The 13,380-nt window shown below is 38.5% G+C and overlaps 1 protein-coding gene across 11 annotated transcripts in view; it reads right to left on the bottom strand.

The window, feature by feature from the left end:
* The window catches only part of LOC101010337 (cytochrome b5 reductase 4), a 130,037-nt gene extending 117,461 nt beyond the window's left edge, over positions 1 to 12,576 (bottom strand). For 8 of the 11 annotated variants that reach the window (XR_001901950.3, XM_017958080.3, XM_017958078.3 and 5 more), the window contains exons 1-2: positions 12,370 to 12,567; positions 7,961 to 8,114 (exon numbers count right to left, since the gene is read on the bottom strand). Coding sequence is in view for 10 of the 11 variants with exons in the window: in XM_017958080.3 (XP_017813569.2) it covers positions 7,961 to 8,114; positions 12,370 to 12,444 (229 nt within the window). In the remaining variant the exon portion in view is untranslated. The other 3 variants (XM_021937548.2, XM_009205595.3, XM_031667290.1) reach the window with 3 other exon arrangements.
* Positions 12,577 to 13,380: the final 804 nt, after the last annotated feature.

Here is a 13,380-nt window from a genome sequence, read left to right as displayed (position 1 = left end):
ACTGACACATCAATAACCCTGCTAGGGTATTTAAAAACAGAAAGCACTTTCTAAAAAGAATATTTATACATGAGGTGTTAATTTAAAACTTGAGAATTATGTGACTGGGTAATACATTTGAATGTACAAAAAGATAACGGCAACAGCCAAAACATAAATAGGAGCAAAAATTGCCACTATCAAGTAATTCAGGCAACAACCAGGAATATAATGAGAGTTACTGCAAATTATTTCTATAAATTTAACGACCCAAATGCTGAAGAAAAAAAATCTTAAAGTAGCTACATCACTAACAAAAGTAATGAAACAGAAAACAAGTAATGAAACAACAAACAATGAAACAGAAAAGAAGCAACAGAGAAAATACAAAGCAAAATTAGTTTCTTCAAAATGTTAATAAAATTGATAAACTTCTAGTAAGACCGATCAAGAAAAAAAGAGGGAAAAAATTAGCAACACCAGGAATGAAAAAAGGACATATAGGGTATATCATAGAACTTAAGACATTAAAGAAATAAAAAGGGAATATTACAAATAACTATATGCCAATATATTCAATAACTGAGACGAAATTAACAAATTCATTGAAAAACACAACTGACTAAAACTGACACAACAATAAAGAGAAAATTTAAATAGCCCCGTATCCTTTTTAAAATTAAATTTGTCATAAAAAAGAAAAACTTTCCCACAAAGAAAATTTCAGAATGTTGGCTGCGGTTTGTAAAGCACTGTGTCAACCAAACAGAACACCTGAGGGTTAGATGAGGCCCTGAGACCAGCAGTTTTTCCTCCCCACTAGATTTGTAATGAATGGGAGAGAAGTAGAGAGAGAAAAAAAGTGAAAAAAAGGAGAAAGAAGAGAGTGAATGACAGTTTAGGAGATAAAGACTGGGTAAAAGTAAGAGACAGCTAATAATCTTAGATGTCAGAGGCAGCTTGAAAAATCTGTGGGTTAGGTTAGAAATCAATGAACAGGCCGGGTGCAGTGGCTCACGCCTGTAATCCCAGCACTTTGGGAGGCCAAGGCTGTGGATCACCTGAGGTCAGGAATTCCAGACCAGCCTGGCCAACATGGTGAAACCCCCAACTCTACTAAAAATACAAAAAATTAGCCGGGCATGGTGGCAGGCACCTATCATCCCAGCTACTTGAAAGGCTGAGGCAGGAGAATCGCTTGAACCTAGGAGGTGGAGGTTGCAGTGAGCTGAGCTGAGATGGTGCCACTGCACTCCAGCCTGGGTGACAAGAGTGAAACTCCGTCCCAAAAAAAAAAAAAAAAAAAAAAGCAAAAGCAAACAATGAATGAAGGGAAATGTACCACTAAAACAATTTTGATTTTCTTCAAGGCAGAACATTGTTGATTTGTTTTCAAGGCAGAACACTGCCTTCTTTGACCCCAGCTAGGAACCTGCATGTTGGGCGACAAAGATTTTTTTCACTACTCTGTGCGTGTCTTTGAATGTCTAAAAGTACTGTGAGTACTGAGTTTGAGGTTACAAACACAGTGGGTTTTAATCTAACCTAAACAAGAAAGAAGAGAGTTGAAGAGAGTTGTTCAAAAATCTGTCAAGAAACTAATGATGATAGCACACAAAGTAAACTATAGAATGGTTGAACTAACTGTAATAATGATACATTATTATTTAGATAGTATATTACTGGATTAATATGTTCTATTACAAATTAAAACAATAGTTCCAAATTTGAAAAACTTTCCCTGCTATGGACAAATAATACTGCAGTTTCTGAAAACAGAATTGAACCAGGAAGCCAAGGAAACCTAGGAAAAAAAAAAAAACAGTTAGATAAATCAGCTCTATTTTTGGTGGGTCTGAATTTAACCTAAAAAGTATAAAGCTTTCTTTATCATTACTGGAGTATAAATGAAAGATGATCTAAAGAAATATAGTTGAATATCCTTATTCATGGCAGTTATTTCCATAAAATTGCTGCAAACACTGAATTAGTAAATACTGACCCATTGCTCCTTGGAAAAAATACAAAATTGGGTTCCTGTATGCTGTAAACACTGAATTAGCGAATACTGACCCATCGCTACTAGTAAAAAATACAAAGTTGGGTTCCTATGAGCCTATAATGACAACAGGTTTATCAACCAATCAATACATACCCTTGTTTAATGTGTGCTGCTGTTTAAAGACACTTTATTTAATACATATTGCTGATTCATGAACATTGAACTCACAGCCAATAGCTGTAACTCACTACAACTCAAGTCTGAATGAAGCCTATCTGACATATATTTTCTCCATAAGGTATACTACAGCTTTCTTGCCACAGCACTTCAGCACTATTCTTGGGGACCATTTTAAACAGTGAAATCACCAACCAAAAACACAAAAATGTAAAAATTATGGCACTAAATAGACCTCAAAAAAAGACACCCCTTTTTTTTTTGAGTCAGAGTTATGCCCTTGTCACCCAGGCTTGAGTGCAGTAGTGCAATCTCGGCTCACTGCAACTTCTATCTCCTGGGTTCAAGCAATTCTCCCGCCTCAGCCTCCAGAGTAGCTGGGATTACAGACATGTGCCACCATGCCTGGCTAATTTTTTGTATTTTTAGTAGAGCTGGAGTTTTGCCAGCTCTACTAAACTCCAGTTGGGCAGGTTGTTCTCGAACTCGTGACCTCAGGTGATCCGCCTGCCTCGGCCTCCCAAAGTGCTGGGATTACAGGCGTGAGCCACCGCACCTGGTCAAAAAGACACTTTTTTACAGTATAAGAACTAAAACAAGAAGTCAGAACATTGCCTTGTCTAACCTCAGCTAGGAATGTGCACGTTGGGCAACAAAGATATTTTTCACTGCTCTGTGTGTGTCTTTGAATGACTAACAGGCACTGTGAGTACTGAGTTTGAGGTTATGAATACAGTTTAGCAAGTAGGTAAACTTGCAAATATAAAGTCCATGAATAATGAGGATCAACTGTATTCACAAACATTTACACTACCATCCTATGAGTAAATTTTAAAAGGTTTGTTGTACATGAACCCAAAAATCTAAATAACTATAATGGAAATATAACAGGACTAAATACTACTTCTTAGGATCCACTTCACAAGTTTTAAAAAACAGTTATGAAATTAAAAAAACAGACCCATTATAAGCCACTTTCACAGTGGCATCAAGCAGGCCTCTTCAATTTACTAGTATATGACAATCAGCTTAAGGAGAAATCAAAATACGTTCATTTCTAAATAAGTGAAATCCATAAAACACCATTTGGAGAACCTAATCTGCTAAATTTTTAGCAACAGAGACACTAGTCCTTTGGCAGTAGTCAACTTTTTTTGAAATACCATTTATTCAAATAGACTGTTATTGAGTATCAAGCCACACTTCCCTCATCCTCACTAAGATAAAATGCTGAACCATGCTGCCCAAATGATGATTTCACTACTTAATGCATCATTACTAACACTGACTATACTATAATAAAATGTATCATACTACAGTAAAAACAGTCTGATCTACGCTTGACAGGAGAACTCTCAGATGAGTGATTTACCCACTTGCTCAACACTTTACATGTTTGTAAATCTTTAGTTCTTGAGAAAGGGACTTGAAACAACAGTAAAAGAGAAAAATATAAAAGCATTAATTAATGGTAAATTCGACAAGTTTTTTTAAAAAGCAGTAATTCCCCTACCAACCCATTTCTTCGGCATTCCAATTAACTACTACTGCTTTACAATAATTACATACTTTACAGAAAATGGTGAAAATTAAATGAACAAATTAGGAACTCGATACACATGTCTTAGAGATCATTCCAAACTGATGCTCATTTTTTACATCCCACTGTCAGCCAAGTGCTGTTTTTATACCATCATTTTAAGGTATGTGACCAGGCTCAGCACACCTGAACATGAAGCAGAAATGCTGCTACTTATTCAAAAAGAGAAAATAGTCCCCAAAATATTAGCCATAAAAACCCACACCAAATTGTGTATTTTCTAAGACTTCCTAAAGAAACTGATTGTGTCTCCCACATTGTGATCAGTTGAATTCAGACCTAATCTAAAAATGGGGCAGTTGTCACAAAATGAAGGATTGGTACTTTAAAAAAGGAAAAAAAAAAATGGCACTATCATACCATGCTTCCCTGTGGCACAGTTTTGATTAAAACTTGGGTCCAAACACTATCTCTGACCTTCAAGACTAAAGTTGGCACACACATTCCCCCATTAAGAAGCTATCAGTAATATTTTAAATTAGAACAGCTGTGAAGAAAAAGATACCTTTGTTTAGTCATATTGTCAGGTTCTGAGGTCTGAGGGGAGTGAGTGGGCAAGTGGTAGGTAGCTGGAAAAACACGCAAGGAATCGTAGAGAGTTTCAACATGGCTTTACTCTCTCTCAGGGTGCGAGCAAGCTGTATGTACAGCGTTAAGCAGGGCAATTATACTTTTTACAGACAATAGTGACTCAGAGCCAAGCACAAGCTCACACAGCATGGTTACATAATGTGCGACGTTGTGTGCCTGCGCTCCAAACCCGCTGAGTCATGCTGTGCAGAAAGGCCGCTTAGGCCTACTCCTGACTAAAGCAGAGCCATTTCCCTCACACATGTATTTTTAGTTTCATTTGGGATCATGTTAGAAGTTACCAGTAATCTGTCTGTCTCACATTCACCTTGTTATTCCATGACCTTTGTCAACATCCTGGTTCACCTCCTGTTAGCATCTGAACTTCTGTAAGAAAATAAATGCTTTCCTTATCCCATTTCAATTCACCACACCTACCACCAGATTAATCTTTACAAGGCATACTCTTACAACACTGTCCCCACATTCAAATCCCTTCAAGAGTACGCACTGCCATCTATATGAGGAACACATTTCCCAGTCTGGCTTTCAAGGTTGTCCACAATCTGACCTAACACACCTTTCCAGCCTTCTTTCTTATAATTCTCCAACAATTAACCTAAGCTCCAGAACACCTCAAACTTTCCTGTTTTTGTTCCTTTGTTTAGGCCTTTCCTTCCATCTGAGTGCACTTCCTCATTTCCTGTTGAAATCCTGCCTACTGCTTCAAGGCTTATCTCTACCACAAAAGCATCCCTGATTTTCCTAACTCATGTGTCTCCCTTTCAACAGTCTGGTATCACTTATACTTTGTAGCCCTCTTAAGGAGCTTCTCTCTGCCTGCTAATAGTCATTTATCCTTCCTCCATCAGCAAGGTCTAAACTGAGTGTTTCTTGATAAAATAAAAGACCAAACTGTCAAAAAGATAAAAAAGACACATCTTATTTCTACCAAGAGGGGAAAATGTCTTACTGTTAATAGAGTAGAACATGTTCCCCAGAAGAAACTTCTAAAAAATTCATGGCCAGGTATGGCAGCTCATGCCTGCAAACCCAGCACTTTGTGAGGCTGAGGCAGGAGGACTGCTTGAGACCTGGAGTTCAAGACCAGCCTGGGCAACAGAGCAAGCCCCTATCTCTAGAAAAATATAAAAAATAAATAGCTGGGCATGGTGGTACACACTTGTCATCCTAGCTACTTAGAAGGGTGAGACAGGAGGATTACTTGAGCCCAGGAGGTCAAGGACACAGTGAGCCAAGATGGAGCCACTGCACTCCAGCCTAGGGGACAAAGCGAGATCCTATCTCCTTTAAAAAAAAAAAAAAAAAAAATTCATGATTAAATCAACAACCTTATCACATAAAATGCTATACGTTCAAATCATTACAGAGGATATGGAACTGGGAGCAGTGTAGAGGTTGAGTATCCCAAATTCATAAATCTGAAATGCTCCAAAATCTGAAACTTTTTGAGCTCCAACATATTTAATAGAAACACTCAATAGAGCCTTTTAGATTTCCAGTCTTTGGATTTGGGATGCTCAACCAGTAAGTATATAATGCAAATATTCCAAAATTTGAAAAAATCCCAAATTCAAAATACTTCTGATCCCAAGCATTTTGGATAAGGGATATTCAACCTGTATTACTTTTCAAACACAGCAATCCAGTCCCTTGTCCCCATCAATACATCATATGAATAATAAAGTCTAACTATATTCTAATAATGCCTCAATTATCTAATATCACTAGGACATGAGAGGTTCACATAATTGAATTTTTGAATAAGTGGTTTCTTAGTGCAGAAACAGAACTCAGGCATGCCTGCAGCCTAGGTCAGCTGAAAGGTGTTCTTGGGAAGCTAATCTTGACTTCCCCCTACCTAGTGGAAAACACTCAGGCACAATGGGGAAGTCATTTTGTACCAGTTACTTGCAGCTGGTAAACAGGTAGGGAGCAGGAAGGAAGGATAAAGAGGGTGGCAAAAACCCTATAAAATGTTAAAAAGATCTTTTTGCACCTGCCAGAATCCTCATTCCAGATTGTTGGTACCATTCACATTTGTATGTCTCTGAGGAACTTTGGGTAGTTGAACACCTATTATGTCTCAATACAAACTATGTCATCACCTGCTGGAAGTTTCCATACCCTTTGCCACTGAAAATTTCATACTCTAATTGTGTCTGTTATGGGTTGAACTGTGTCCCCCCAAATTCATAGGTTGAAGTCCTAACCATCAGTAGCTCAGAATATGACCTTATTTGGATATAGGGTTGTTGCAGATACAAAATTACATGAGGTCACACTGGAGTAGGGGAGGTCCCTAATTGAGTAGGACTAGCGCCCATATAAAAACAGAAAATCTGACCACAGACAAGCACATAGGGAATATGTCATGTGAAGATGAAGTTAGATATTAGGGTAATGCTCTATAAGCCAAGAAACTCCAAAGATTGCCAGCAAACCACTAGAAGCTAGGTGAGAGGCATGGAACAAATTGTTACTCAGTCCTCATAAGGAACCAACCCTGCTGACACCTTGATCACAGACTTCTAGCCATCAAGAACTATGAGACAAATTTCTGTTGTTTAAGCCACCTAGTTTGTGGTCCTTTGTTACAGGATCCATAGAAAATTAATTTAGCATTTACTGGTGTTGATATCTGTTGATATCACCAATCCACTGTGAAAACCACCAGACACCTCTTTAAGTAACCATACTTCTTAAAAGTAAGTATTACACTCGTTGAACAAATACAAGTCAATGGCCTCTATGTGCCAGCCACTAGTGACAGAGCAGTAAGACCGACAATGTCCCTGCCCTCATACAGGTTATAGTGTAGTCAGGATAACTGACAACAAACCAAAATTACACAGTGATAAAATTACAATTGCACTAAGAACAAAAATGATGTATTTCCCTTCCTCTCTAAACAGATGGTAAACACAGTTAACCATGTATGGAGCCTCATGGTATAGTTGGATGCCCTTCATTTTTATTTTTGTTCCCCTACTAGATGTCAGGTAGTTGGCTACTACAAAGTCAGCTTTTATCAGCTACCCTCATGTCTGTCTGCTCACCTCCTCCAATACATTTATATCAAATTTGGAGTTTCTAATGCTCTCTGAGCTAAACAAAATCAAGTAACTACTATTGCTAAGAAACATACACCATGTAACAAAAATTGCTGCAAGTGAAAACTGAAGATCTGATTTTAATGCAAGACTTTCAGGTTTACTTTAGATTCTCAGAGATTTTTTTTTTTTCCAACAGAATTCTCTTATAAGGCTCTGAGACAGAAAATTATTGCTACATAAACTGGATTTTACCAAATAATTTTGTACTATATTGCCTGGCAAATGCTTGTTTCCTTTCAAAGGAAATGCAGTACAAGGAAGCAAGAAAAACCTTTTCATATCAGAAGTTCACTGTTTTCTACATCAGAATATAATGGTTACTTAAGGAAGAAATACTATCCAAAGTCAGAATTATATAAATTATTGTCAAGCACAGGACATATTTTTGTTAAATAATTGTCAATTGTTTAAAATAACATGACTATGAGGTTATATAGCATCATAATTGGAAAGTTCAGTCAACATTTTTTGAAGTACTTAATAAATACCACCTACCTCTTATGCATATCCAACAATCATCTTTTTTGTTGTGTTTCTTAAGTTCTTCTTCAGTTACTTCAATTAACCTGCCTTTTAATCCTGTTAGATCCTTTCCACTTTTGGTCAGGCGAATCCAATCCATAAGGCTTCTGCCCTGTTTTAAAGGTACCTAAAAATGGAAAAAGAAAGAATTAAATCTAGTTTCTTCATTACTTTTAATTCCATTTTAAAAGATAATAAAATTCAAATCTAACAATTCTATAAATCCTTTACAGCTTTAAGAGGCTGTCAATATTGTTTATGCTGTATTTGAATTATAAAAGGTAGGGCTTAGAAATTCTATCACACAAATTTTCACCATATTGATGTCACAGTACAGCAGTCCATCAGTATCCACGGGGGACTGGTCCCAGGACTTCCCCCTACCCTATATCAAAATCCAGATGCTCAAGTGTCTCATATAAAATGTCAAAGTACTGACATATAACTATGAACATCCTCCCATATACTTTAAATAATCTCTAGATTACTAATAATACCTAAAGCAAAGTAAATGCTATGTAAATGGCTGTTGTATTATATTATTTTATAAGTCCTTTTTTTTATTGTTGTATTGTTCTTTTTAACTTTTTTTTTTCCCAAATATTTTTGATCCACAGTTGGTTCAATCCTTGGAGTCAGAAAACAGGGCTACACAGGGCTACACAGGGCTGACCATATAACAAGAATGATATTGAACCAGAAACCAGAAAACAGGTTCTGGTCCTGGCTCTGACATTAATATGTTACAGTCACCAGTTTGGACCAAAATTTCTTCACCTTAAAAATCAAAAGAGATTTGACAGAAGAAAAGATAAAGAAACAATTAACTATAGTTGATTTTCTGAACTGTCAATATAAACAGACTTTTAGAAATCATTAGATAGCAATCTTATCTAAGAATCCATTGAGTAACAAAGTTTATCAAATAATGGAAAACAACACTGTAGGGAAGGGGTGGCAAACTATGGCCTGCACCTGTTTCTATACAGCCCTTGAGCAAAGAATTGTCTTTGCATGTGATGGTAAAGAGCCTGAAACCTTATGAGGCCCCTTGCCCAGGGAACTTAATAACAGGATGGTTTGGGTTTTTATTTTGTTTTATAAAACACATTTTCAATGTTTTCAGATGAGAAGTATTATTAGTACTTTGATCAGAACATTTTCAAGATATCTCTATGGAACTAAGCTTGTCTGACTAATTTGTAATGTAGTAACAGAAGAATGTTTAATGTAAAAGCAGACACATTCAAGGACGTTTACATATTTCACTTATCTGAATCACACCTATTTTAGATATCCATTTACTCCCAAACTAACCAAGTTAATGGGTCTGTGGTGCCTTTCACATTCCATCCTATCAATCTACATCATTCCATTCTGGCTATCACTGAAACTCTAGGTCATTTGATCCCAATAAATGAAGTGTGAGAAAATGACCTTTCCCATCCCAAACGAAAATCACTCACCTCTCTCTATTCCATAATCCACAGGATAGTTAAAGCAAGCTTTCCGAAATGCAAATCTAATCAAAGGTTCTCCCTCCCTCAGTGGCTCCTCAGGTTACCTTATAATAATTCCCTAGGGACTTACCAGGTCTTCACAATCTGGTCACAGTTGACTGCACTAGCTCCACGTTCTAACTTTTGCTCTTCTCCATTACATACTTGGCCAAATGGGAACTGATTATTTGACTCCATGATTGCTGTCAAGTACTTGCTTATGGTAGTGTTGCTTCCTCTGCAGGGATCAACCTCACCCCAACTCCCATTAATTCCTCTGGAAGGCTTCTCTGATCCTCAACTCGTTTGTGGTCATAACACCCTATTGTAGTACTTACGACATTATAACTGAATGTTTACTATTTCGTGCAACCTATGAGACTAAACACCGTGAAATCAGAGACCACAAACTCCAGCATATAGTAGGTTCTCAATAAGTATTTGTTCAGTGGTATTAATAGAAATAATCACTATCATATGTTGAGTGCATATTCTGTGTCACACTCAAGTCTGTGAGATCTAAATAAAAGCCTCAGGACAAGTGGCATTTACTGAGTGCTTACCAAGGCTGTGCTAAGAGAAACATTACCTCATTGAATCCTATGAACAATCCTATAATATAGGTACTGTTATTCTCATTTACATCTGAGGAAACAGACTCAAAGAGATTAACTGGCAGATATGGTGAAAGAATCTAGGTCTTTCTCACTTCAAAATCTGTGCCTTTAAAAAATTACAGTAAGTCCTCACTTAAGCTGGTCAACAGGTGCTTGGAAACTAAATTATGTACAACGAAACTAATTTTACCGTGGGTTAACTGACATAAACAAAAGTTCCTGCAGCATATTTCTGGTCACAAAAACATCACCAGACTTCTAAATAAAGACCAAAATACTTCTAATATTAAACACTGAAAGAAATGTTAGCTATATATACATTTAAGAAAGATTAATTAAAAAACAATAAGATAATTATTTACCCAACTATTCCAGTTCAATGTCACAGGTAGTCAGAGCCTATCCCAGTAGCTCAGGGCGCAAGGCAGGAATCGACCCTGGACAGGATGCCATCCTACAGCAAGGCACACTCATACACACCCAACATTCACACAGACTGGGACCGTTTAGACACATCAATTAATCTAACCTGCATATCTTTGGGTTGTAATAGGAAACTAGAGTACCCAGAGAAAACCTATGCAGACACAGTTAGAGTGTGCCAAAGACAGTGGCCCCGGGTGAAACGAATTTTTTTTTTCTCATCGATATTATAACTTAATGCTGTTGAATGAAACAACATTATTTGAGAACCTGCTGCATGTTCCCAACCTTCCCAACTAGGTTCTATTTTCTCAACTTCTACCCATTTCATCCAAACCTGACTCAGTTTTTACATTCTCAGCATCATCTTGTTTCACAAAGAAAAGAGGAAAAAGAGTGGAGTCTGAGTTTTCCTTAGAATTGCACAATAATCTTATTGTGCTCTCTTTTTGGACCAAAGACTCACCTTTGCCATCGCCATCTGTGTGACTTTTTGGTTTGCTTCTAAGTTTTCTCCTTTAAATGGATGCTAAGAACATAGTTGGTATTTTTAACGAAGAAGAAGGGCAGCAACTCATATTCTAATTCAGAGATTCTCTCTGGAAAGACTATGTTATTCAATCAAGTATTTAGCTTCAAGAAACAGGTCAAAAACCAGTGAGAAAAATATACATGCCTGGATGGCTAGATGATTGACATATGAATCAGTAATGAAATTTCACAGCAGAACCACAACACAAGCCTAAGCAATTTAAGGCAACATTTCTTAGCCAGTTTCCTTTTCTGTGAAATAGAGACAATAAAAGCTTTCACTTCACAGGATAATTGTGAAGATTAAAGTTAATACATGTAAAGCACTAAAAATATACATGGCCACCTATAAGTACTTAAGAAATCTCTGGAAAGCTAATGAAAACTACAGATCCCTGAACCTATATTCATTCTGAACTAGAATCAGAACGCCAAGTCTAAGTGGAGAAAAATAAGAAAATCGACAAGGGTTCCAAATGATGCTAAGACTCAAGAGTTAACCGAGTGGCTCAAGTAGGTGGAAGTGTCACAAACAAAAGATAAAGATATGGTTACAGAATGAGGAACTAACACATAAACAGGAACAAACAACATTCGCAAAAGAACAAAGAACACAGTTTTTACTGAATTTTGCAAATACAGAATATATCTGCACAGTATTCCACCTGTTGCTAACAGCAACTGTGCTCAACAAAAACTCAAGAGTATTATATTTGCTTCAAAGTTAGCAAGTGATAACAGTAGAAAAGGTAATGATAAAACAATCAGGTACCAGGGGAAGAAAGAAAGGCAGTATGACTTGGATAGTGTCTGTAAACCTGACCTAGCTCCCCAGCTCAAGCCCCCATCCTTGCACAGACGGTCACTATCGCCACCGCCAAGCCTTTCCCTCCTGCAAGGGAACCCACATCGAGTGATGTGGTACAACTCCTTCAGGCAGTGAAGAACAAAAGACCAGCGAGGAGATGAGGTTGAGGGAAGGAGGCTAATACCAAGCGCCTATAATACCGCAAGCACAGTGCCTGGCTCTGTCATATAAATTGAAATCGCGGGAAAGGACTTGGAGGAAGGGAACAGATAGAGCGAGATAAAGGACCAGAAAGAAGAGGGGCTACAAGGGGAAAGGGAGGGAGATAAGGAGAGTTTAGGGACTGTACACAGAGTGGGATCAAAAAGAGGTTGTAGGCAAGGATAGCAGGGAACGACAGCTTAGAGAGGTGTACATGAGCTGGGAGTTGGGGCGGAAGGAGAGAACAGACTGCCGGAGCGCGAAACGCAGCGAGGGGAGAGACTCACGGAGCCACCCGCTTACCTTGCTACGCCCCCCGGAGGCTACACGCTGCTGCGACCTGGGGGCGGGGAAAGACTGGGAAGGGACGTTCAGCATCTTGAAACTCCAGCCCCGGGCCCTGCCCGGGGTTCGCCGCCGGACGGGAGAGTACCTCCAGCTCCGGCTCTGTGGCCGGGCAGAGGCCAAGCCCCCGACCCACTTCCGGGGTCGCCAGGGGTGAGACGCGCTATGACGCAGCACGTCCGCGGAGGGCGGAGCCAACGGGGCGGAGGGAGGGCCGGCAGGGAGGAAGTACGCATGCTCAGTTAGTTCCGCGTCCCGCACTTCAGCACCGGAGCAAGGTGACAGCTATTTCGTGGAAAGATTAGAGAGTGAAGCTGTTCCTTAGCCTTGGTGCTGACCGAATCTGGGAACAAATTCTTAATCCTGCTAACCCGGAACAGCAATGTGTGTTCATTGTTAAGCAGTACCATCGCACTACTTGAAATATGGAATAAAATACACTATTTGAAATACGGATAAAAACGCATTTTAGTTTCTCTGAAATTCTTTCCTGTAAGGCACTAGACTGTACTGGAAAAAGCACCTCACACCTTTAAGAGCAAAAATATCAAATGTCAATAGCCACTACTGTGGGGTAAGAAGAAAACCTCACCTTTAAGCATCCTTAAACCTCAACTTTAAGCATGCTAAGGACTGATGAATGCGCGAAAGACATTAGTAAAGTCTCCTTCTGCTCTATTCACCCACTCACAAATTCTCCCTCCTTATGTAACTTCCTGTCTTCCCTGGGAGTTGTGTACTGATGCAGCTCACCTCCAGCTGTGGTGATGAAGTAACGTTTAAAAGTCAGATTTGGTTTGGATGCCATCTCTGCACTTAATGACTGAACTGTCTTATAAAAGTTACTTTAGTATCTCAAAGTCTCATTTTCCCCATCTGCATAATGGGTTTATTAAAGATTAAAGGGTCATATGTAAACTACATACTGCGGTGCCTGGTTAATATTAGGTACTGAATAAGTGGCAGTGG

Source organism: Papio anubis, chromosome 6, assembly GCF_008728515.1.
Source record: "Papio anubis isolate 15944 chromosome 6, Panubis1.0, whole genome shotgun sequence".
Taxonomy (NCBI): domain Eukaryota; kingdom Metazoa; phylum Chordata; class Mammalia; order Primates; family Cercopithecidae; genus Papio; species Papio anubis.
The sequence above is the reverse complement of the archived record's forward strand: the minus strand, read 5'-3'. Positions and strand labels throughout refer to the sequence as shown.